At 47.4% G+C, this 27,159-nt stretch overlaps 1 protein-coding gene and 1 pseudogene across 5 annotated transcripts in view; both read left to right on the plus strand.

The window, feature by feature from the left end:
* LOC140455373 (class I histocompatibility antigen, F10 alpha chain-like) overlaps positions 1 to 23,394 on the plus strand; it is a 41,038-nt gene extending 17,644 nt beyond the window's left edge. For 2 of the 5 annotated variants that reach the window (XM_072550176.1, XM_072550179.1), the window contains exons 5-7: positions 2,430 to 2,537; positions 2,934 to 2,966; positions 4,416 to 4,956. In XM_072550176.1, the coding sequence (XP_072406277.1) occupies positions 2,430 to 2,537; positions 2,934 to 2,966; positions 4,416 to 4,420 (146 nt within the window). In that variant the 3' untranslated portion in view covers positions 4,421 to 4,956. Of the gene's footprint in view, positions 1 to 2,429; positions 2,538 to 2,933; positions 2,975 to 4,415; positions 4,957 to 22,819; positions 23,033 to 23,154 lie in introns of those variants that run through there. The other 3 variants (XR_011952828.1, XM_072550178.1, XM_072550175.1) reach the window with 3 other exon arrangements.
* On the plus strand, positions 10,107 to 26,705 carry LOC140455374 (class I histocompatibility antigen, F10 alpha chain-like; annotated as a pseudogene).
* Positions 26,706 to 27,159: the final 454 nt, after the last annotated feature.

The following is a 27,159-nucleotide window of genomic DNA, read 5'->3' on the forward strand; positions in this document are numbered from 1 at the left end:
TACTGTTACCATCTGAATATTCTTACAGATATGAGATCTCCTTACATATTTGGTTTTCAATTTCCTGCTGACTACTGGGGGCTATAATACAATCTCAACCAGGTGATCATCTCCTCCTTATTTCTCAGTTCCACCCATATAACTTCACTGGTCAATCTCCCAATATATGCCTCCCGAAGTACAGCTGTAATGTTATTCTGAACCAAAATCTTGTCCTCCTCTCTTGCCCCCCCTTTCTATCCTTCGATACCTTGGAACATTGAGATACCAGTCCAGTCCATCCCTGAGCTATGTCTCTGTAATAGCGGTGATACCCTAGTCCCATGTTCCCAACCATGCCGTACCTGACAGACCTCTTCCTTGGAAGTAAATGCAGTTTATCATTCTGACCTTGGTCACTGCCAAGCTCTTGCCTGTTTTGACGATTTGAGCTGTTTCCCCTTACCTGCTGTACCAGCCTCAGCCCTTTCTCTTTCCTCACTGTTACTTTGATTTCAGTTATTCCCCTTACTAGTTTAAAGCCTCTGCAGTAGCACGATAAAGCCTCTCAGGTAGCACAAGTAACGGACCACAATTTACAAACCAGAAATTTTGTCATGTTTTTAAAATGGGATGAGATTCTTCAGGTAAGGACAGCTTCATACCACCCAACATTGAATGGCCTGGTAGAAAAAGCAGTCCAAACTTTAAAGGCTGGCTTGAAAATCAGCCTACCCTCTTGATAGTTACCAAGGTATCATGGTTCTTATTTGATTATGGGATTAACCCACATGCAACAGCAGAGTTGGGACCAGCAGAGTTGCTAATGGGTAGAAGACTCTGCACCAGGTTGAATCTGATCTTCCCGGACCTGTGGGGGTCGGGTGTAATGACCTCAGGAACACCAATGCTGGACACAAGTCTCCATCAAACAAGAGAAACTGTTTGCTGCAGGGAATTAAGGATCAGACCTGACCCCTGCAGAATATTTTAAGAAGGCAGCCTGGAGCCTAACTTTATCTTATTTTAAAGGGACATGTAAAGTGCTGTGTTTCAGATGCAATTCGATTGGTCACACTACTCAGCTTTAGGCAAAACACACTTTATCGAAACACTAGAGCTAATATTTAACTAAAGAAAGAGGAATTTGGAATACCATAAATCTATCAGAAAAATTAACAAATCAATAGACACAGTACCGATTACTAATTAATGATTCAATGTAGTAACATCCCATAAACACACCCCTTGGCAAAGTTCAGAAAATAGATTTGTCTCACAGGTAACTGCAGCAAGCCAGAAGGAAAAGCTTCAAGAGAAAGCTCAGAGAGAGGAGCAGCAAGGAGACTCCAACAGTAACTGATGCTGAATCAGAAAGCTAAAAAACTACAAACTACAAGCTAGAAATCTAGGTCCAAGAGCTGGCCACACCCATCCAGGCTGCTTCTATTGTTCCTGCTTTAAAAAACCCAAGGCCTCATAAGCCAGTCACTTCACTGGCTTTCCAACCAGACAACTCGACACCTCTGCCTTACAATTTCTCTTTAAAAAGAAACAGGACAAAATAACCTCTTAAAGTTGCAGTATCATCACAGTAAGGGGAGGAGGTTTGGTGTAAGAATGATGGAAATGGCCCTATCTGGGAAAGAGGCATGCTCCATGTGAGATCAGGACCAGTGATGTGGAAAGGTCAGGCAGGTGCGATGGTCCTGAACCAGCACAAGGTCCGTTTGAAAGTTGTAAATTTGTAAACAATGCAGGAGCAAAACGTACCCTGCCCCTCTGAGCAGTCAGAAAGGCTGCCTGAACCCATGGGTTCCCTATCTCTGTCAAATATTGTTGAGAGTTTAGAATCGGAGATGGACATGATGGAGGAGCCAACTCGATGCCTTTGCCACCGGAAAGAGAAAATAAAATCCTGTCGAGGCACTCCTGGCACAAGAGGCGAGCTCCTGTGCATTCGATGTTGCCGTTATTATCTGCTGAACATGGAGGAAGCTGTCCCAGTGTTAAAACGCCCCAGGATGCTCTCCAAGGAAAATGGCTGGCCTATGTTCTCAGACTCAGAGGGGGAGGGAAGTTGTGATTGTAACGAGGCTAGCCAGCAGGACCTCAGAGAATATGAGTTCCCTGATTGATCCAGCCCCAATCAGGGAGCCCTGGCTGACAAATAAAAAGGGAAGTGTTAGAGATGATGACACTCTGCTACCTGACTCTGAAAGAATCAGTCCTAAAGTCAAGGACTGTTCATATACAAATAAAGGGTGACTTGGTGAAGGATACCATCCTCTGTGCAGTTATCCCATCAACGAGATCTCGAGTGCAAAATTTATTGAACCAAGTCCATCAATTCCCAATGGGTGGGTTAAACTAAAACTGACCCCAACCAACACAGACCGAGAATGGATCCAGGAACAGAGATAATCCTGATATTATTCAATGTGTTTCAGAAATCCCAGAAAACAGTGTGGTACGTTCCCATCTTATACTTTTGATTGGATTAATTGCTGCAATGGCTACAATATTCGGAATAATCATCTGGAAAAGGCCCTGGAGAGGTAAGAATCAGAGAGAGAGGAATGTGGAAGTGAGGGGACAGAGTGAGTGTGGGGGAATCTCCAGTACTGGGAGTACAGGGCACTGTGGGGAATCGAACTGATTGAATTCCCACACAGATACACATGTATAAACACAGCTTGTTCCCTGTCTGATCTTCCTTTGGCCTAGATCAGGTCTAACGTAGATCAGTAAACCCATCACACATACTCTCATCCTCACTGACTGAATATCAATGGGATGGGAGAGATCTCCAGAGTCTCCATAAGGTGTAAGGATGGAGGGGAGTGTGGGAATGAGGATCTCTGACAATCTCCATTCCCTCACACTTGTTGTGTTCTCACTCTCTGAGAATGGATTATTCCCCATCCTAATGGACATTTATTTTGTTTCTGCAGGTTCACCAAGTGGGACCTACACAACACCTCCCAGTAAGTGACCGAGGGGAGAGAGTGTCGGGAATGATGAGAGAGGGATTGGAAGGTGTAGATGGGACACTCATCAGTTTCCTCACGGTTCAGTTCTTCATGACTCTCTCATCCTTCATGACTCTCTCGTCCTTCTCTTCCTCAACTCCACACCCCCAACCTCTCTTCCAATCCTCCCCCCCTATTTTTCCATTCCCGACTCCATCTCCCTCCACTCCTTCACTCTGAATTCCTTCTGCACTGTGCTGTGTGAATGTGGTTAGTCAGTGCTGAGGGTGATTGAATCCTGGGTCCAGTGAGTGAAAGAGAATATTTCAGAGTGTGTAACTTTATATTTCATTCCATTTCAAACATTCTTTTTTATTTTCTCAGCTTTGGACGTCTGTATTCCAGCTTCTTCATAATTTCGTCAATGATATGTCAGTTTCTGTCTATAGACTTATTTGGAAATTCTTCACTCTCCTCCTGACTGTTAAACCCTGTCAGACTCATTCCCCTCTCCTCCTGACCCTGTCCCACCCTCCCAGACACTGTTAAACCCTGTCAGACTCATTCCCCTCCCCTCCTGACCCTGGCACACCCTACCTGACACTGTTAAACCCTTCAGACTAACTCCCCTCCCCTCCTGAACCTGTCCCACCCTCCCTGTCACTGTTAAACCCTGTCAGACTGATTCCCCTCCCCTCCTGACCCTATCCCACCCTCCCAGACACTGTTAAACCCTGTCAGACTAATTCCCCTCCCCTCCTGACCCTGTCCCACCCTCCCAGTCACTGTTAAACCCTGTCAGACTAACTCCCCTCCCCTCCTGTCCCTGTCCCACCCTCCCAGACACTGTTAAACCCTGTCAGACTGATTCCCCTCCCCTCCTGACCCTATCCCACCCTCCCAGACACTGTTAAACCCTGTCAGACTAATTCCCCTCCCCTCCTGACCCTGTCACACCCTATCTGACACTGTTAAACCCTGTCAGACTAACTCCCCTCCCCTCCTGTCCCTGTCCCACCCTCCCAGTCACTCTTAAACCCTGTCAGTCTCATTTCACTCCCATCCTGACCCTGTCTCACCGACCTTTAAAACTTGACAGACTAATTTCAGCCCTCTCCTGGCCCTGTCTCACTCTCCCAGATACCGTTACAACCTGCCAGTCCAATTTCACTCCCCTTCTGACTCACCCTCCCAGACACTGTTAAACCCTGTCAGACTAATTTCACTCCCCTCCCCATCCTGAAGAGATTGCCTTGTGTCTGTCCATTTCTGACCTTGTGGGTTTCCTACAGGTCATTCCCGGAGCTTCATTGCGGAATAATAGGATCCTCCTGTTCCAGTGTGAACATGGACATCAACGTCCATCCTTCCATATCACAGCAGACACACAGAATTACAGCTCATTGTTCACACCTCGTTGTTTCAGGATTGAGATTGACTTTTCCTGAAAATGTGTTTCCACAGATTGAGCAGTGGTCCCAGATCCCAAGGTTTGGATCCTGATCCTTCAAGTGAGACCTTCTCAAGTCGTGTTTCCATCCCGCCTCAGAAATGTGAGCAGTGTCACCATCAGAGGGATCTTCATGGATGGTTCCTCCCTCACACTTTCTCATCTTCACTGTCTTCAGTGGGTCAATGATTTACCTGAAACGTAGCAATGTCCTGAACTCCCTCTGAGTGAGTTTTTGTATTGTAGGACGTGAATCATTTCTGCACTTTATGCAATGAAATTTTAACTTTAATATTAAAGTCTCTATGAATTTTGTCACTGTCTGATTTTTATATTTTGATCTCTCTCTCACTATTTAACTTGTCTTCTATTTTTATTCTCATCTATTTTAAGCTGAACTGATCTGTTTTGCACTTTACGTAAACAGTGTGATCAAATGTGAACTTTGATGTAAACTTCCTTGATTTTATTTGTTCACAATCATGTATTTATGGCAGCAAACATCTGTCATTATTTATCATCAACAATTAACTGCAGATACTGATCATTGCAGTTGCCAATCAATAAATTATTCTTGATCATTGATTTGTCTGAATCCTTCATTAATGATTTCACAGGAAAGGGTTAATTCATTCACTCTGCAGATTGTGGATCTTGGAATCAGCAGTGTTTGAGCTTCAGTTCAGTGTGAACTGGGAGGGGGTTATGACCATGTAACTCCCCAGGAAGCCTTCCCCAAACCAAGCAGGATGTACACAGTAAAAACTGACAGAACTGTACATGCTGTAAATCAGAAACAACAATGGAAATGGCTGGAAAAGCTCAGCAGGTCTGGCAGCATCTGTGCAGAGAAATCAGAGTAACCGTTTCAGGTCTGGTGACCCTTCCTCAGAACTGGTCTGATTTCTTTGATTTCTCTTGACAGATGCTGCCAGACCTGCTGAGCTTTTCCAGCAATCTCTGTTTTTGTTCAGGATGCACAAAGTGATGTTTATTTAACATGTGTGTTTCAGAGTTGGATGGTTGATAATGTCTGGGAGTGTTTATTCCCCGGGGTGGGGGGTGATGTATCCTTTCGGAAGGATCTGAATGAGTGTGAAGAGAGGGCCAGGCAGCTGCTGGGAAGTAGGAATACTTCACTGACTGGTGACCCAGCAGCTATTGGAGGGAGGAAAGGATGGGCTCACCAGCTAAATGTTTCACCCAGGGCTGAGCATGCAAGCTTCTGGGCTGGGACAGATGGAGGGGAACCTTCATTGTCAATGTTTTCTTCTGTCAGGTGCTGCCTTTGGACACACCGGCTGGGGGGGGAGGAGGGGAGGGGAGAGTCAATGCCAGCAGCCGAGGCTCTGTTTCCCTCCCTTCTGTGACCTGGGGCTCAGTGCCCTCTCCAGGTCCCCTGTCCACTCCCTCAGCTGCTGTCACACCCACCACTCCCCCACTAGACACACACACACACACAGAGACACACACAGAGACACACAGACACATACATACACACAGACACACACATAGAGACACATACACACAGAGACACATACTCAGCGACACAGACACACACACATACACCGAAAGACCATATATCCAATGCTAACATCTGTCAGAAAAAAAACATTGACAACAAATACTCCCACCTCAGTGAGTGATGTTTGTGTCATGCAGTGGCTTTTGAGTTTTATTGGCGAAACTCTAAGAAAAACATAAGTGGTCGTGTGATGATGGCAAGTGAGTGTTTACATAATAAAAGTTGCATTTCACAAATGATATCTCTTTTTATTTAAAATACATTAAATGTGTCAACTGTCATTTTGCAGTTAAAACTTAATTACTAGATACAATTTGCAAAAACAATTCCTCAACAAAACTGTTCCTTGCAGTCTGTCCCACTTTCCCCTGAAGCCTTCCCACCTGGTGTGGGCACAAGTTGGGGATCTTGGTTGTTTGAGTGAAAGCTGCTTCTTGTTCCTGCCCCAGTACCACTAGCCCTCCTCAGGAGTGAGCTTGTACATTGGTTCACAGTCTCATGACAAATTAGACAAGAACTTTCCAGTGTGGTTTATGTGACCAATACAACACTGCTCACTCCTCACATCTGTTCATCCCCATGTCTTTGTTACAGCTCTCACCTTGTCAGGATCAGGGTGAAATCCTCTCCTTGTCGAACATTTCCTGTGCACTCGACTTCAGTTTCCTTCACCTTTTCCTTTTTCAGCTTCCACTTCATCTGTCAGGACCCCTCCGCAGTCGCATTACATTTTAATCAGAGTCTGTGCAATGGCTTCTTTCACTGTCTTTCACATCTATATATGAGAAGCTAATCCACAATAATATCCACTGTCAGAAGATCCCTGATGTTCTCATGCTGTCTGCTTTGATGCTGTTCTGGAACAATCATTGAAATCCTTTGGATCTATGCAGCCTCTCAGATTTCCAGGTGTTTTTTCCCCATGGCTGCGATGCTGCAAATGCATTCTGTAGGAGTTGTCCCTTTCTTGATAACTCCCCTTTTTCCCAGCTTGACTATCTTTCCTTTCAGGTTGGACAGGAGGGCAACTGGATCTCTCCTCAGGAAATGCCGCACTGGTCTCACACTTTGAGATGATATGTGTTGCCAATCTAAGCTTTAGACTTGCTTCAGCTGGGATGGATGGATTGTTACTCAATGTCTACGATCTGGATCTGCTGGTCTTTATTGTGACAATCACATTGGTTTCTCAGCTTCATTTGTCCTCTTGGGAAGAGTGATGTTTCATTAGATGGTTTCAAATTTACCTTTGATGGATTCATTTTCAGGTCATAAATAGAGCCACTTCACACTGTGTCTGTGAAGATTATGATGTTGCATGAATCACTGGCACCTGTCTGACAGTTCACATTCACCTGATGCTCTCCTTCTGCAGTCATCATTCCAACATGAACAAACCATTTGTTACCTTGAGACCCAGTGATGCTGACAGGTTATATGGTTTAGAATGACCTGTTTCGAATCACCATCTGACATGTCTCCAGCAATAATCAGTTTGGGCCTGCTTTTCCTCTTTTGAGCTGAAGACTTGTGTTTAAAGTGAATCAGATTCTTGTGTGTAGACCACAAATTTCCCAACACTTGATGTCCTTCCTTTTCTTTGCTGTGTTGTCTTCTGCAACATTTACATCCTGTCCACTGGACTTGATGTTTCTGCTGGTCCTTCAGCAAATATTTCTTCTTGTTTTTCCCGTTATGCTGTTCTTGTTTACCGGGACAGAGTCTCAGCATAATACAAAACCTTGTCTTTGTCCGTTAATGCTCTCCAGCTTTGATTGACAACCTCAGAGCTTCTGCACATGGCAATAGATTTCTCGAACAAGTTTTTCCTCTCTCAGAAGCTGCGCTGTCATGGTGGGACCTCTCATAAGACATTCTTATCTCCAACAAGATTAGCTTTCAGTTAATCAGACTCTGAAATTCCAACCAGCCACCTCAATGCCATCACCATACTGATCCATATTCTTTGTCTCCTTCAGGGATCTGATGTCCAGCACAGCTCCGTTCTGTGTAATCAGTAATGGAGTGCTCGAAGAATAGCTTCAAGGCTTTCAAAATGTCTCCAGCCTGATGTTTCTGTCCCCAGTGAGGTCTAGAATGTAGTCCAGCTTGTAGCTGTAGCTGGACCTGATGGGATGCATCCCAGTGTATTCAAGAAGTAGCCACAGAGATAGTTGATGCATTGAATCTTCTGGAAATTACTCGATTCTGGAAAAATTCCAGAAGATTAGAAAACTGCCACTTTTACTTAAAAAAGAAAGGAAACAAAAATGATAACTTTTGGCTCGTCAGCTCAATGCCTATTGTTGGGAAAATGAATCTAGAAATAAACAGCATGACCAAGCAGAATCAGCATGGCATTGTGAAGAGGAAATCCTGCCTGAAAAATAAATGGAAATCTTTGAGGAAGGAACAAGCAAGATAGATACAGCAGAAGCAGTGGGTGAAATGTCTGGAGTTTTGATAATGTCCCATATATGAAGCTACTTAATAAGAGCCCATGATGGTGGAGGTAGTATATTAGTATTGATAGAGGATTAGCAAAGGAATTAAAGAGAGAGAGTTCCAATAAAGGAAGCATTTTCACAATAGCAGCCTGTAACTCCTGCCACAGGGATCAGTGTTGGGGCCACAACTATTTACAAAAGATGTTAATGACATGGAAGAGAAAAGTGAATGTAATACAGTCTGGTTTGAGGATGTTACAAAAAGATGTGGGATGGCAAGTGATGAAGATGACATGAAGTGTCTGCAGAGGGATATAAAGAGATTGACTGAATGGGCCAACACTTGGCCGATGGAATGTAATGTGGGAAAATGTAGGTTTTGCACTTTGTCAGGACAAACTCAGGGACTGAATATCATTCAAATGGAGAAAGCCACTGGAAAGAGGGATTTCAGGGTCTTCACCCCCGATCACAAAAAGCTAGTGTTCAGGTTCAGCCGGAAGACAAATGGAATGTTGGCCTTGATTTCAAAAGGACGGAGTGTAAAAGTAAGGAGGTTTTGTAAAAACTATAGACGGCACTGGTCAGACTTAGTGGGAAGACGGTGAACAGGTTTGGGCCCTTTATCTAAGGAAGGATATCCTGGTAGTAAGGGCAGTCTGAAGAAGGCTCACTCGGCTGGTCCCAGATATGGAGGTTCAGTCTGATGGGGAGAGCTTGAGTAGATTAGCCTGCACTCATTGGAACATAGAAACATGAGAGGTGGCCTTTCCCCAGAGGAGGGGAGTCCAAAACTAGAGGATAGAGGTATAAGAGGGGAAAGATTTAAAGCGACCTGAGGGGCCAGTTTTTCACACAAGGAGTTGTGGGGATATGGAACCAGCTGCCAGAGGATGTGGTAGAGATGAGTACAATGACAATATTCAAAAGGCATTCGGACAGGTACATGGACAGGAAAGGTTGGGGGGAGTACAGGACAAACACAGACAAATGGGATGAATCTAGTTTAGGGAACCTGGTGGGCATGGACATGTTGGGCTGAAGGGTCTGTTTCCATGCTGTATGTTTCTCCAACTCTCTCTGACTCTACACCTGCTCTAGAAGTAACTCTCAGACCATGGGCCCTTCAGGACCTCACTCTGGAGCACAGGGACACCTGGTACTTGCCTTGCATCAGCCAGGTCACAGTGTGCAGCGATAAACAGTATCTTCCATATCCTGACAGACTGACCTTAATACATAACGCTGGAGACATGGGGAAATGTACAAGTTTAAACGGATGCAAAGAGGGATGGATCCACCCGGATAGAGATGAGAGTTCAGGGTCTCACATGACCAGCTTTTATATTCGGATAGGGATCACTGTCCTTTCTAATGAAGAGTGGGAATGGGGCTGTCGGATGGAGAATGAGGATTTCCCTCCCAATTCAGCTGCAGCACACGGTCTGTGCTTTTACCTCCTGGAGCGATCCCCGTTCCTGATGGGGGCAGCGTCTCAAACCTGCAGCTCTTGGTGTCAAACCCCTGTGTGTCTGCCTTTCAGTCTCCCGGTAACTGGTGACAGGCTCACGGTTTCACATTGAATTGGGTGTTTTTTTTATTAAGAACCAATCATTCCCCTCTATGTTTGAGTTGGAGGAAGTGATCAAATTTCCATCGAACTTGGAGAATGGACTCACTACAGACGCTTCTCTTTGTCATTTCCAGTCCATTATCAGCAGCTTTTCCCCCCAATCCCTGATGGGAATAGGGAGAGTGGATTCCCAGAATGTTGCTGATCCTTTTCTCCATCTTCCTGTGTTTTTCCCGGGTCTCTCCCGGTAAGTACAGAATTCAGCTTTCCATTCTCTCTCCCTCTCTCTCTGTGTCAGGGGTGAATGTGAATCTCTTGGGGAGAGTTTGAAATGGGGAATGTTTGATCAGCCGCCTGTTATACAGCCAGCCTGATCTTTTACACATTGAAGGCAGCACAGTCTGGAAGACTCTAATGGGATTTGTGTCCAGGTCTCCTGACAGCAGGATGTAGAAACCCCGAGGTCAGAGAAGCTCCGAGCAAATGGGAAATGGTTCCAATGGAGAATTTTAATTTTCACATCGATTGGGAGAAGCCAAACCCAGCTTCATCATTCCTGGTCTAAAGTCTTGTAAACACTGCAGGGAGGAGAAGGAGACTCCATGTTTAACCCAGCCCGGCTCAGCTGTGATACCCTCACGTAAGGAGTGAGTGTTGTGGATGGACTAACAATTAAGGAGGCCGTGAGTCAGCAGTTACTCACTGCAGAATTCCCAACATCTGACCTGCTCTTGCATACAGTATAAATGTAGTTCATCCACTTTCAGTTTCTGGACAATTCAGTGATTACAACACCATTGAATATCAAAGGGAGATAGTCACATTCTCACCGGTTTCAGTTGGTCAGAACATGAACCTGTGTGTGCTGCCAGTATAACTTGCCACTTACCAGCCGAAGCCTGAATATTGTCACAAGGGTGGCACTGGAAAAACAAGCAGGTCAGGCAGCATCCGAGGAGCAGAAGAGTTAATGGTTCGAGCATAAGCTCTTCCTGAATATTGCCCAGGTGTTGCTGCATTTGGAAATGGATGGTTTCAGTACCTGAGGAATCACAAGCAATGCTGAACATGGTGCAATCATTTGTGAACATCCCTATTTCTGACCTTATACTGGAGAGAAGGTCCCTGAGGAGTTCTTGTAGTGATGTCCTGGAGCTGAGGTGCCTGACCTCCAACAACTACAACCATCTTCTCCTGTGCCAGGTATGACTCCAACCGGCAGAAAGTTTTCCCCCTGATTCCAGTTTTGCCAGGACTCCTTGATGCCACACTTGGTCAAACGTGGCCTTGATACCCAGGGCTGCCACTCTTGCATTCTAGAGTTCAGCTTTTTTGTCCAAGTTTGAACCAAGTCTATAACGAGGTCAGGAACTCAGTGGCCCCAGGAGAAGTGAAAATGGGTGTCACTGAGCAGGTTATTGCTGCTTGATGGCACTTTCTATCAGTTTCCTGATGATCGAGAGTAGGGTGATGGGGGTGGTTAATTCACTGGGTTGGATTTGTCCTGCTTTTTTGTGTACAGGTCATGCCTGAGCAATTTTCCACATTGTCACGTTGAGGCTGGTGTTGGAGCTGTACTGGAACATCTTGGTTGGGTGTGTAGGAATTTCTGGGGCATATGTCTTCACTACTGTGTAGATGTTTATTAACCCCTTCTTTAACTGAGATTTGCAGACACCAACTCACTGACTGTGATCTACACAGCAGTCTCCGGCATTAAGGAATTTCCGGAGGTGACTAACATTGCGATAGTCAATGGAGTTCAACTCAATTATCATGACACTAATGTTCGTCGGATGGTCCCCAGACAAGCAGTTCATGGTGGACTATTTTGATGCAGAATACTGGCAATATCTCACAGGTCTCGGGAATACACGATCAGACATGGCAAAGGAGAATCTGAATACAATGATGAAAAGTACAAACCAGACATCTGGTAAGATCGGTGATGGGGAATTTCTGAAGGGTAATGTTGACTGTGGTGTAGGTGGTATCCCTCTGGGTTCTGCATCAGAAGGTTGTAGGTACAAAGCCCCAGCCCAGGGCATAAACACAGCAATTACACTGAACATGCCAGTTCAGGCTTTACAGAATGCTGTGCTGTTGAAGTTGCTGTCTGTCAGATGAGATGCTGAACAGAGTCTCCGTTGGCTTTATGTCAATGAACCTTTGAAGAAGAGCAGGGAAGTTATTCCCAAAACCCTGGTCAGTATCAAACTTCAATTATCATCATTTGCAAGTGTGTAGGAGCTTTTCTGTGTGCAAATTATCTCCCACATTGCCTCCTTTTAAAACAATTACTAAAGGTAATGAATTACATCACACTTCAGCATTCCTAGAGGTCAAGAAACTTGCTTTTTAAAACCAAGTTTAATTTTATTTGTTCTTTCCAATGAGTGACAGGCAGGTACTGAGCCTGAGTTATACTGTTCCCTGTAACACTTGTACATTCCACGTGTAACACTGTGTGAGACAGAGATATGCAGTGTGATACACTGTTCCTTCTGCCTATTCTGAGTGAGAAATTTATGAAGTTGTGTCATAATAATGAAGATCAGGAGATGGTTTATGATTGAGTGAGTGGGAATCTGGTGAGATGGGTGTGATCCTCCAGGAACAAGCAGCTTGTTGGAGAATTCCTGTCATCTCACTGGGTCTCAATGTCTGTTCATACATCAGGTGGGTGGGGGGCATTGATCTTCTCCTGTATTACGGAATGGACAATGTGAATCCAGCAGGCAGTGTGAGAGGACAATGAGAAGCTCTGTAGAAAATATCTGAGAGAGATAAGGCAGTGAAGATGATCAAGTCCATTGCCCCAGCACTGACCTCTTGTTCACTCCACTCAGTCCATCCCCCAGCACTGACCCCTGGGTCACTCCATCCCCCAGCACTGACCCCTGGGTCACTCCACTCAGTCCAACCCCCAGCACTGACCCCTGGGTCACTCCACCAGTCCATCTCCCAGCACTGACCCCTGGGACACTCCACTCAGTCCATCACCCTGCACTGACCCCTAGGTCACTCCACTCAGTCCATCACCCAGCACTGACCCCTGGATCACTCCACTCAGTCCATCACCCAGCACTGACCCCTGGGTCACTCCAGTCAGTCCATCCGCCAGCACTGACCCCTGGGTCACTCCACTCAATCCATCTCTCGGCACTGACCCCTGGGTCACTACACTCAGTCTATCCTCCAGCACTGACCCCTGGGTCACTCAGTCCATCCCCCAGCACTGACCCCTGGGTCTGTCCACTCAGTCCATCCCCCAGCACTGACTCCTGGGTCACTCCACTCAGTCCATCCCCCAGCCCTGACCCCTGGGTCACTCCACTCAGTCCATCCCCCAGCACTGACCCCTGGGTCACTCCACTCAGTCCATCCCCCAGCACTGACCCCTGGTTCACTCCACTCAGTCAATCCCCCAGCACTGACCCCTGGGTCACTCCACTCAGCCCATCACCCAGCACTGACCCCTGGATCACTCCACTCAGTCCATCACCCAGCACTGACCCCTGGGTCTGTCCACTCAGTCCATCCCCCAGCACTGACTCCTGGGTCACTCCACTCAGTCCATCCCCCAGCACTGACCCCTGGGTCACGCCACTCAGTCCATCCCCCAGCACTGACCCCTGGGTCTGTCCACTCAGTCCATCCCCCAGCACTGACTCCTGGGTCACTCCACTCAGTCCATCCCCCAGCACTGACCCCTGGGTCACTCCACTCAATCAATACCCCAGCACTGACCCCTGGGTCACTCCACTCAGTCCATCACCCAGCACTGACCCCTGGATCACTCCACTCAGTCCATCCCCCAGCACTGACCCCTGGGTCTGTCCATTCAGTCCATCCCCCAGCACTGACTCCTGGGTCACTCCACTCAGTCCATCCCCCAGCACTGACCCCTGGGTCACTCCACTCAGTCAATCCCCCAGCACTGACCCCTGGGTCACGCCACTCAGTCCATCCCCCAGCACTGACCCCTAGGTCACTCCACTCAGTCAATCCCCCAGCACTGACCCCTGGGTCTGTCCACTCAGTCCATCCCCCAGCACTGACTCCTGGGTCTCTCCACTCAGTCCATCCCCCAGCACTGACCCCTGGGTCACTCCACTCAGTCCATCCCCCAGCACTGACCCCTGGGTCACTCCACTCAGTCCATCCCCCAGCACTGACCCCTGGATCACCCCACACTGTCCATCCCCCAGCACTGACCCCTGGGTCACTCCACTCAGTCAATCCCCCAGCACTGACCCCTGGGTCACTCCATCAGTCCATCCCAAGCACTGACCCCTGGGTCACTCCACTCAGCCCATCCCCCAGCACTGACCTCTGGGTCCCTCCACTCAGTCCATCCCCCAGTACTGACCCCTGGGTCACTCCACTCAGTCCATCTCCCAGCACTGACCCCTGGGTGACTCCACTCAGTCCATCCCCCAGCACTGACCCCTGGGTCACTCCACTCAGTCCATCCCCCAGCACTGACCCCTGGATCACCCCACACTGTCCATCCCCCAGCACTGACCCCTGGACCAACCCACTCAGTCCATCTCCCAGCACTGACCCCTGGATCACCCCACTCTGTCCATCTACCAGCACTGACCCCTGGGTCACTCCACTCAGTCCATCTCCCAGCACTGACCCTTGGGTCACTCCACTCAGTCCATCCCCCAGCACTGACCCCTGGGTCACCCCACTCAGTCTATCTCCCAGCACTAACCCCCTGATATCATTCGTTACTGGACTATAATTTCCAATTCTATTTGATACTAGATTACCCTCCCCTCAGATCAGACAGGTTGTCATTTATTTGCAAAAAATTGAATACTATTTCCTGTTTGGTCACCGATAGGAATTCACACATTTCAATGGAGAACAATTGTTGAAATCACTGATGACGGCTCGATTAATAGATCGATGCGAGATGGATTTGATGGAAAGGATTACCTCAGCTTAGATCCAGATGGAATGAGATGGATCGCAACCAATCACAATGCAGTGAAGACTAAAGAGAAATGGAATGCTGATGAATCCTGGAACAAATATTGGGAAACCCATCTCGAGCAAGGGTTTGTTCAGGATTTAAAGAGATATTTGCAAGCTGGAAAGCAGTATTTTGGAAGGAAAGGTATGTATTTCAGTTTTGCTCCATGTTCTGATCTAACCTTACTGATCTATGAAACCGTTCTCCCATTCCATTCAGTGTCTGCCTGTTGTTTGTGTTTTCACCCTTTCCCATCACAGTTCAGCCTGAAATGTTCATCTCCAGGAGGGAGCCCAATGGTCAGGACAAGCCGCTCACTCTCTCCTGCCTGGTCACTGGGTTTTATCCTGTAGACATCGAGGTGACCTGGATAAGGAATGGAGAGGTCATGTCTGAGACTCAATCCTCGGGGGTTTGACCGAACCACGATGGGACCCATCAGATCCAGAAAGAGATTGAGATCAATGCTGGGGATGAGGATCAATACTCCTGTCAAATTGAACACAGCAGCCTGGCAGAGGCCCAGCTCTATCATGGGGTAAGGGACTGGAGTGTGTGTGTGTGTGTGTGTGTGTGTGTGTGTGTGCGTGTGTGTGTGTCCATTTTTTTTACAACACCTAAACTTTTAAAACTATTAACATACTTTGATAGCTCTCTCTGAGATTGACCTTAGATTTTCTTAGACTCACACTTTCCCAGACTGGGTAAAATGATGGTGGGTGGAATTCCCCCTTTTCGTGAGGAGGGGAGGTGATGACATGGTGGTATTATCACCAGACTATTAATCCAGAGACCTGAGTAACATCCTGGTGACCTGAGTTTGTATTCCATTTGTTAGATGGTGGAAGTTGATTTGAATGAAAATCTGGAATGAAGAATCTAATAATGACAATGAAACCATTGTTGTGTAAACTTGTTTGGTTCATGAATCCCCTTTTGGGTGGAAATCAGCCGTTCTCACCTCCATGTGACTCCAGACATACAGCAGTGTGGGTAACTCTCAACTGCCCTCTGACCAATTAGGATTGATTTATAAATGCTAGACCAGCCAGTAACACTGCTGTTTATGATTTATAGAAATTATATAAAGTTGCCTGTTAGAGGGTTATTCAGTAAGTTCTCAGATGATATGAAATGAGTGAGGAGGATAGCCTTCGATTACAGGAAGATATAGATGTTCTGGTCAGGTGGGCTGGTCAGTGCCAAATGGAATTCACTCTGGATAAGGCGAAGGTGATGCACTGGGGCAGGACAACCAAGGCAAGGGAATCCATGATGGATCCTGGGAAGCACCGAGAATCAGAGGGACCTTGATGTGGCTGGCCACTGGTCCCTTAAGGTATGAGGACAGGTAGGTAAAGTGGTTAAGAAGGCATGTGTTACACTTGCCTTTTATTAGCTGTGTCATAGATTTGAAGATAAAGGAAGTTACACTGGACCTGTATCAAAACTTGGTTATATCACAGCGAGATTAGTGTGTACAGTTCTGGAATCCATATTACGGCACGGTGGCTCAGTGGTTAGCACTGCTGCCTCACAGCGTCAGGGACCCAGGTTCGATTCCCACCTCGGTGGAGTTTACACATTCTGCCCATGTCTGTGTGGGTTTCCTCTGGGTGCTCTGGTTTCCTGCCACAGTCCAAAGATGTGCAGGCTATGTGAATTGGCCATGCTAATTTGCCCATAGTGTTCGGTGCATTAGTCAGAGGGAAATGAACAAAGAACAAAGAATATTTACAACACAGGAACAGGCCCTTTGGCCCCCCAAGCCTGAGCCGATCCAAATCCACTGTCTAAAACTGTCGCTCAGTTCTTAAGCATCTGTATCCCTCTGCTCCCCACCTCCTCATGCATCTGTCCAGATGCACCTTAAATGAATCTATTGTGCCTGCCTCTACCACCTCTCCTGGCAACGCGTTCCAGGCACCTACCACTCTCTGTGTGATGTATTTGCAGTGTGTATCCTCCTTAAACTTTTCACCTCTCACCTTGAATGTGTGATCTCTCGTTATTGAATTCTTCCCCCTGGGAAAAAGTTTATTCCTATCCACCCTGTGTATACCTTTCATGATTTTGTAGACCTCAATCAGGTCCCCCCTCAATCTCCTTTTTTCTAATGAAAACAATTCTAACCTACTCAACCCTTCTTCATAGCTGGCACCTTCCATACCAGGCAACATCCTCGTAAACCTTCTCTGCACCCTCTCCAAAGCTGAAAATGTGTTGCTGGAAAAGCGCAGCAGGTCAGGCAACATCCAAGGAGCAGGAGAATCAACGTTTCAGGCATGAGCCCTTCTTCAGGAAGGCTCATGCCCGAAACGTCGATTCTCCTGCTCCTTGGATGCTGCCTGACCTGCTGCGCTTTTCCAGCAACACATTTTCAGCTCTGATCTCCAGTATCTGCAGTCCTCACTTTCACCCTCTCCAAAGCGTCCACATCCTTTTGGTAATGTGGCGACCAGAACTGTACACAGTATTCAAAATGCGGCTGAACCAATGTCGTGTACAATTTTAACATGACCTGCCAGCTCTTATACTCAATACCCCGTCCGATGAAGGCAAGCATACCATATGCCTTCTTGACCACTCTATCCACCTGTGCAGCCACCTTCAGGATACAATGGACCTACACACCCAGATCTCTCTGCCCATCAACATTTCCCAAAACTCTTCCGTTTACAGTATATTTCGCTCTAGAATTAGACTTCCCAAAATGCAACACCTCACATTTGTCTGGATTGAACTCCATCTGCCACTTCTCCGCCCAACTCTCCAGTCTATCCATATCCTCCTGTATTCTTTGACAGTCCCCTATGCTTTCTGCTACCTCAGCAATCTTCGTATCTTCTGCAAACTTACTGATCAGACCAACTCTGTCCTCTCCAGATCATTTATGTATACAGTGACTCCAACACTGACCCCTGTGGAACACCACTAGTCACTTTTCTCCATTTGGAGAAACTCCCTTCAACTACTACTCTCTATCTCCTAGCTCAACTAGTTCTTTATCCACCTAGCTAGAACACCCTGCACACCATGTGACTTCACTTTCTCCATTAGTTTACTGCGGGGAACCCTATCAAATGCCTTACTAAAGTTCATGTATATGACATCTGCAGCCCTTCCTTCATCTATCAACTTGGTCACTTCCTCAAAGAACTCTATTAAGTTGGTAAGGCACGATCTCCCCCACACAAAACCATGTGGCCTATCACTGATAAACCCATTCTTTCCTAAATATAAATCGATTTTATCCTTCAGTACCTTCTCCAGCAAGTTTCCCACCACTGACGTCAGGAATATCCCTCCTACCCTCCTTGTACAGGGGGACAACATGAGCAACCCTCCAGTCCTCTGGCAGCTCACCTGTGTTTAAGGACGCTACAAAGATATCTATCGGGGCCCAAGCTATTTCCTCTCTCACCTCCCTCAGCAACCTGGGTTAGATCCTATCCGGTCCTGGAGATTTGTCCACCTTAATATCCTTTAGCCTATCCAACACATCTTGCCTCTTTATGTCAAAGTGATCCAGAGTAAACACTCTCCTCAGTGAACACTGATACACAGTAATTATTGAGAATCTCACCCACTTTCTCAGGTTCGACACACAACCTTCCTTCCTTATCCTTTCGTGGACCAAACCTTTCTCTAGTTACCCTCTTGCTTCTTATACAGGAATAAAAGGCTTTGGGATTCTCCTTATTTCATGACCCCTTTTAGCCCACTTGATTCCTCGTTTAAGATTGGTCCGACTCTCCCGATATTCCTCCAAGGCCAGTTCTGTTCTAAGCTGCCTGGACCTTATGAACGCTTCCCTTTTCCTCTTGGCTAGTTGCATGATTTCTCTGATCATCCACGGTTCACGAATCTTGCCTTTCCTATCCCTTGTCCTCAACGGGACATGCCTATCTGCACTATCTTCAACCTGTCTTTGAAAGCCTCCCACATCTCAAATGTGGACTTCCTTTCAAATAGCTGTGTCCAATCCACGTTTCCCAGCTCCTGCCTAATTTTGATATAATTCACCTTGGCCCAGTTTAGTACTCTTCCCTTAGGACCACTCTCATCTTTGTCCATGAGTATTCTAAAACTTACAGAATTGTGGTCACTATTCCCAAAGAAAACCTCCCACTGCAACTTCTACCACCTGGCCTGGTTCATTCCCCAACACCAGGTCCAATATGGCCGCTTCCCTTGTCAGACTATTGACATACTGCTCCAGAAAACTTTCCTGGATGCTCCTTACAAAATCTGCCCCATCCAGACCTCTGACACTAAATGTATTCCAGTCAATGTTGGGAAAATTAAAATCTCCCATCATCACCACCTTGTTGCCTTTATATCTTTCCATAATCTATTCACATATTTGTTCTTCTACCTCACACTCACTGTAGGGAGGCCTGTAGTACAGCCCCAACAATGTAACTGAGCCCTTCTTATTTTTCCACCCCACCCATAATGCCTCACTACCCAATCCTCCGTAGTGTCCTCCTTTAGCACAGTCGTGATATCATCGCTGACCAGCAATGCAACTCCTCCCTCGCTTTTACTTCCCTCCTTGTCCTGTCTGAAGCATCTATATCCTGGAACATTTAGTTGCCAATCATGCCCTTCCTTCAACCAAGTCTCTGTGATCTCAATAACGCCATATTCCCAGGCACCAATCCAAGCCCTAAGTCCATCTGCCTTACCCACCATACTTCATGCATTAAAGTACATGCACTTCAGGCTGCCAGTTCTTTTGCGTTCATCTGCTGTCTGCCTACTCTTCCCCTTGGTAATGCTAACTTCATGATCCTTATAGTCTCAGTTTCCAACTCACTGTCTACTAGTTGTCTCTTCTGGTTCCCAGCCCCCTGTCGCAATAGTTTAAATCCTCCCCAACATCAGTCGCAAAAACTCCCCCAAGGACATTAGTTCCAGTCTGGTTCAGATGTATACCGACAATTTGTAATTGTCCCGCCTTCCCCAGAACCGGTCCCAATGTCCCACAAATCTGAACCCCTCCCTCCTACCCCATCCCTCAAGCCACATGTTCATCCTGCCTATTCTTTCGTTTCTACCCTGGCTAGCATGTGGCACTGGTAGTAATCCCGAGATCACTACCTTTGAGGTCCTCCACTTTAACTTCTCTCCTAGCTCCCTGAATTCTGCTTTCAGGACCTCATCTCTTTTTTTTACTTATATTGTTGGTGCCTATAAGCACCAAGAGAACTGACTGTTCACCTCCCCTTTTAGAATGCTCTGCAGCCGATCGGTGACATCCCTGAGCCGAGCACCTGGGAGGCAAAATACAATCCAGGAGTCTTGTTTCCGGCCACAGAACGGCCTATCTACTCCCCTTACAATAGAATCCCCTCTGACTATGACCCTACAAGTCTTTTTCCCACCCATCTGAACAGCAGTGCCCGCCACGGTGCCACGATCCTGGCAACTGCTGCCCTCCCCTGGTGATCCATCTCCCCCAGCAGTATCCAAAGCAGTATACCTGTCTTGGAGGGAGATGACCGCAGGGGACACCTGCACTGCCTTCCTGTTCTTTTTCTGCCTTTTGGTCACCCATTCACTGTCTCCCTCAGCAGTTCGAACCTGCGGTGTGACCATATCACTAAACGTGCTATCCACGACCTCCTCAGCATCTCGGATGCCCCACAGTGAGTCCATCCGCAGTTCCAGAGCCGTCACACGGTCAAACAAGAGCTGCAGCTGGACACACTTCTTCCAAATGTAAGAGCCAGGGACGTCAGCCACATTCCTGAGCTCCTACATCAAGCAAGAGGCACATGCCACGGGTCTGAGTCCCCTGCCATTGTAAGCCTTAGTTTTAGAGCAACTAACTAAAACCAAACAATGCACTTAAATATATGAAGGAAACAAAAGTAAAAGAAAGCCTTACCTTACAGAGTCCTTTTCTTCTGGTTAGAGTTGGTGGGGTGGGGGGGGTGTGTTGAGGGAGGGAGGTACTACACGTGTAGTATCTCGGGTTTAGCCACTGCCCAAATTTATACTAAGTCCTTACTTTCCCGGCAACCTCCTCGTCTCCACCACTACCTCTGCACTGTCTCCTGCTGCTCCCGGACAGGAAAAAGGCCTCAGGCTTCGAAGGTAAGAATTTTTACTGTTCTTTTACTTTCCCGGCAACCTCCTGGTGTCCAACATCACCTCCACTCTGTCTCCCACTGCTCCCAGACAGGAAGAAAAAGACAAAAAAATGGGTCTGGGTGGATACTCTTCGGAGGGTCGGTGTGGACCTCTTGGGCTGAAGGGCCTGTTTCCACACTATCAGGAATCTAATGTAATCAAAGAGAAATTACAGGCACAATGTGTCATCAAGATGGCGGTGGAGTATAGTTCCACGTCTCCTCTGAATGGTTTTCCATTTTTTTGGTCTTTCTGTTTGTACTCACCTCTTTTCCTGAGCTTGGACAGCATCAGCAGCAGCAAAGTATCCCAGTGTGGGCTCGACTGGGCCTAGTGTGGACCTTGTGATGGTGGTAAGTGAGCCTTGCTGACTTACTTTACCAGGGCCGAGCATGGGGAGCTGGCATCGGAATTGGCAGCTGTACCCAGCAGGGGCGATGTTGGTAGGGTAGGCTCAGCAGTGAAAGGTGGCACCTGAGGATCGGTAACTTCGTCATTGGTTGGACCCAGCTCTAGTGATGGAGATACATTGGTGGGAGGGCCTCATAGTGACATTGATGAGGTTGGCCAAATGGTGAGAGATGCGACTCTGATGTTGGTGGATACAGTGCAGGTGGCAGCAAGGCGGTGGCAGAGGAGAATTGGCCCAGATATACAAAATGGCGCCTGAAGAGTGGCAGTTTCAACGTTGGTTGGGTCCAGTGTAGAGAGTGGGCGAGGCAGTGGGAGAGGGATAGTGGCGCAGCATCATCGATGATTGGGACTCATGGACTCTCTTGAAGCTTTAACTCTCATTTTTTTGGTTTTTTAAAAATGAATCCCAACAATGTCAAAACAGGTCCAATGGCCCAACAAGTTTACACTGATCCTCCAAGGAATATCCCACATGAACCCATTCCCCATTACTCTACATTTACCCCTGACTAATGCACCTGACCCACATTCCTGAACACAGTAGGCAATTTAGCATAGCCACTTTACCTGACCTGCACATCTTTGAATTGGGGGAGGAAACCCATGCAGACCTGGGGAGTATGTGCAAACTCCACACAGACAGTAGCCCGAGGCTGGAATCGAACCTGGGTGCCTAGCACTGGGAACCAGCAGTGCTAACCACTGAGCCGTCCCCTTGTTCTTAAAACTAATCAAAATGGTGTCAGATTGTGGTGACAGTGAAAAATCTTCTCACTGTATTTTACTGTTTTCTCACTGTAAAATACACATGACAATGAAATCATTTGTTCGTTCACATGATAGGACTGTAGAGGGTGCAGAGGAGATTTACCAGGATATGCCTGGTCTGGAGAGTTTCCGTTATGAAGAGAGATGAGACAGACTGGGATTGTTTTACATACAGCAGAGGAGATCGAAGGGGGAGGGGACATGATTGTGATATATAAAATCATGGGGAGCACAGATAAGGCAGACAGAAGAAACATTTCCTCCTGTGGGGTGGAGAGATCAATGAACAGGGGGAATAGATTTTAGATAAGTCTGAGAACATCCACATTAATACTGAGAACGTTCCGAGGAGATGTGAGGAAATGTGGGTAGTGGGAATCTGGAACTCACTGCCTGTTCGGATGTTGGGGCAGAAACCCTCATTAGCATTTAAGAAGTATTTAGATGTGCCCTTGTGATTCCAAGGCTGACAAGGCTATGGCCAAGTGCTTGAAAATGGGATTAGAACAGTTTGTTGGTTGTTGTTAACATGATGTGCTGAAGGGTGTCTCTCTGTGCTGCAGACATCTCTGTCTCTGTGACCCCCACATCCCAGGAGCAGATTAGTGACGTTAATGTGACCAGTGCTTATCATTCACTCTACTGAATCTCCACTATACCCTCCTCCAAGAACAGTCTGTCTGATGTGAGGTTTGATGTTCAGGACACAATGTCATTCTCTGGATAGTGTCTAACCAAAGATGCACTTTGCCACTTTGTATTGTAACCCCCTTGAGGTAACGGCCAACACTCTATTAACTTTCTGTGTTTTTTAATGAAACATGCATGAGATGTTTATGATGTTTCTACATGGCCTTGCTAAATGCACTATATTTAACATCTTATCATCTCACAACAGCACGAAAGGGTTCAGATTTGTCTTCCTCAGATCTAAAGTGGATGATTGCACACTTCCCCACATTGGATAAAACTGAAGCAGATGGAATTCACTCATTTACTCTGTTACTGGACCTTCAGTCCGTCTCTCAACCTAGCACCTTCCGTAAACATGGATATTATCCCCCGAGATTGGGACGACACGGTGTTTGCACCCCCTTCAATAAGATCTTTAGGGACTTCACTGGAGAGTGAAACTGGGTGACGGTCAAACCAATGTTAAACCAACCCCATCAAGTCCCAACGGACAGGTTCTTTTCAATTGTCTTGAATCGACACGAATTGGGAACGGATCCAGGAACAGAGACAATCCTGATGTTATTCAAATGTATTTCAGAAGTCCTGAAAAACAGTGCAGGATATGCTCATCTTGGAATTGTGATTGGATTAGTCGCTGCAATGGCTGCAATATTCGGAATAATCATCTGGAAAAAACCCTGGAGAGGTAAGAATCAGAGAGAGGGGAATGTGGAACTGAGGGGACAGAGTGAGTGTGGGGGAATCTCCTGTACTGGGAGCACAGGGCACTGTGTGGAATGGAACTGAATAAACCCCCCCACACACACATACACACGTGTACACACGTCCTGTCCCCTGTCTGACTTTTGTTCAGGTGATCGGCCCAGTCCAGGTCTAATATTGGTCATTAAACCCTTCACACATTCTCACCTTCTCACTGACTGAATATCAATGGAATGGTTGAGATCTCCAGCATCTCCATAAAAGGTTAGGATGGAAAGGAATGTGGGAACTAGGATTTCTTACTGAACCTCAATTCTCTCACACTGTGTTGTCATCCTTTGAGAATGGATTATTCCCCATTCTAATGGACATTTATTTTGTTTCTGCAGGTTCACCAAGTGGGACCTACACAACAGCTCCCAGTAAGTGACTGAGGGGACAGAGTGTTGGGAATGATGGAGAGGGATTTGCAAGTACAGAGTTACATTCTACTGAGTGTTACTCAGGCTGACACATATACCACCCTCCGCACTCTGAAGACCCTCAACCTCTTATCCCACTTCTTCCTCATTTTCACATGTCCCCCACCCCCCCATTCATCTCCATCCAATTCTTTGCTCTTTCATCCGTTATCCCCATCCATCACCATTCAGTTCCTGTTCCCTCAGGCCCCAGTGTCCCACTGCCTCACCCTTCACTTCCCCATCCCCCACACTGCACTCCCTCAACCTCACCATCCACTCTCTCCCTCCAATCCCTCTTCCTCCACTCCCTTTGTGCTGTGCCCTCTGGGTCTGCTTTGTTAATGCTGAGGGGAATTGAATCTTGGGTCCTGTGACTGAGCGACAATAACTCAAAATGGTCAAGTTATATTTTGTTCCATTTCTCACACTCCGTTTTTATTTTCTCAGCTTCTGACATCTCTGTTCCAGCTCCTTCATGATTCGGTGAGTGACATTTTAACGTAGCACCAGTGATGTATAACATTTTCACTCCCCTCCTGACCCTGTCCCACCCTCCCAGACACTGTTGAACCCTGTCAGACTAATTCCCCTCCCCTCCTGACCCTGTCCCACCCTCCCAGACAAAGTTAAACCCTGTCAGACGAATTCACCTCCCCTCCTGACCCTGTCGCACCCTCCCAATCACTGTTAAACCCTGTCAGACTAATCCCCTTCCGCTCCTGACCCTGTCGCACCCTCCCAGTCACTGTTAAACCCTGTCAGACTAATCCCCTTCCGCTCCTGACCCTGTCCCACCCTCCCAGTCACTGTTAAACCCTGTCAGACTAATCCCCTTCCGCTCCTGACCCTGTTGCACCCTCCCAGACACTGTTAAACCCTGTCAGACGAATTCCCCTCCCCTCCTGACCCTGTCGCACCCTCCCAGTCACTGTTAAACCCTGTCAGACTAATCCCCTCCCCTCCTGACCCTGTCCCACCCTCCCAGTCACTGTTAAACCCTGTCAGACTAATCCCCTTCCGCTCCTGACCCTGTTGTACCCTCCCAGACACTGTTAAACCCTGTCAGACTAATTCCCCTCCCCTCCTGACCCTGTCCCACCCTCCCAGACACTGATAAACCCTGTCAGACTAATTCCCCTCTGCTCCTGACCCTATCCCACCCTCCCAGGCACTGTTAAACCCTGTCAGACTAATTCCCCTACCCGCCTAACCCTGTCGTACCCTCCCAGTCACTATTAAACCCTGTCAGACTAATTCCCCTCCCCTCCTGACCTTGTCCCACGTTCCCAGACACTGTTAAACCCTGACTAATTCCCCTCCCCTCCTGACCTTGTCCCATCCTATCAGTCACTGTTAAACCCTGTCAAACTAATTTCCCTCCCTTCCTGACCCTGTCCTATCCTCCCAGACACTGTTAAACCCTGTCAGACTAATTCCCCCTCACCCCCGACCATGTCCCACCCTCCCAGACACTGCAAAACCCTGTCAGACTAATTCCCCTCCCTTCCTGACCCTGTCCTATCCTCCCAGTCACTGTTAAACCCTGTCAGACTAATTCCCCTCCCCTCCTGACCCTGTCCCAGCCTCCCAGACACTGTTAAACCCTGTCAGACTAATTCCCCTCCCCTCCTGACCCTGTCCCAGCCTCCCAGACACTGTTAAACCCTGTCAGACTAATTCCCCTCCCCTCCTGACCCTGTCCCACCCTCCCAGACACTATTAAACCCTGTCAGACTAATTCCCCTCCCCTCCTGACCCTGTCCCACCCTCCCAAACACTGTTCAATCCTGACAGACTAATTCCCCTCCCCTCCCCATCCTGAAGTGATTGCCTCGTGTCTGTCATTCCTGACCTTCACTGCAGGACATTCCTGGAGCCTTATTGTGGAATAATGGGATCCTCCAGTTCCAGTGTGAACATGGACATCATTGTCCATCCTTCCATATCACAGCAGACACACAGAATTACAGCTCATTGCTCACATCCAGTTCTTTCAGGACTGAGATTGAGTTTTCCTGGGAATATTTTTCCACAGGTTGAACGGTGGATCCTGGGTCTGCAGGTTTGGATCCTGATCCTTCAAATGAGACCTTCTCAAGTCGTGTGTCCATCCCGTCTCAGAAATGTGAGCAGTGTCACCGTCAGAGGGATCTTCAAGGATGGTTCCTCCCTCACACTTGCTCATCATCACTGTCTTCAGTGGGTCACTGATTGACCCGAAATGAAACAACATCCCGAGGCAACTCAGAGGCACAGTATTTATTGGGGTGAAACTGATACATTGTTTTGCACATTACATGCCAAATTTGAACAGCTCTGTAAATATCTGTATAAATATGTTGACAAAAATCTCTATTTATCTGTTACTGTTCTATTTTTATTCTAACTTAATTTAAGCTGAACTTACCAACTTCGCACTTTCTGTAACACTGTTATTTTATTTTATCACCATAATGTTTTATGATGGCAGCAATTTGATCCTACTTATTATCAATGTTTAGCTACAGATGCCGAGAATTGTGGTTTGTCATCAATAAACAGTTATTGGTGTTGATTGTGAGGAAAGGGCAGACTCACCAGCTGAATGTTTCACCCAGGGCTGAGCACACGAGCGTCTGGGCTGGGACAGATGGGGAGGAACCTTCATTGTCAATGTTTCCTTCTGACAGGTGCTGTCTTTGGACACACCGCCCTGTGGGTGGGGGGGTGGTGGGAGGGGAGGTGGGGGGGGTGGGGTGGTGGGAGGGGAGGTGGGGGGGGTGGGGTGGTGGGAGGGGAGGTGGGGGGGTGGGAGGGGAGGTGGGGGGGTGGTGGGGGAGGTGGGGGGGTGGTGGGGGAGGTGGGGGGGGGGTGGGGTGGTGGGAGGGGAGGTGGGGGGGTGGGGGGGGGAGGTGGGGAGAAGGGGGGAGTCAGTGTTAGCAGCTGAGGGGGGTGAAAGGGGACCTGGAGAAGGCACTGAGCTCTGGAACACAGAGGGAAGTGAGACAGTAACTGAGCTGGAGGGGGAAGGGGAGTGACATCCAGATGAACAGGAGGGGGAG

Source organism: Chiloscyllium punctatum, chromosome 30 (genome assembly GCF_047496795.1).
Source record: "Chiloscyllium punctatum isolate Juve2018m chromosome 30, sChiPun1.3, whole genome shotgun sequence".
In the NCBI taxonomy this organism is placed as follows: domain Eukaryota; kingdom Metazoa; phylum Chordata; class Chondrichthyes; order Orectolobiformes; family Hemiscylliidae; genus Chiloscyllium; species Chiloscyllium punctatum.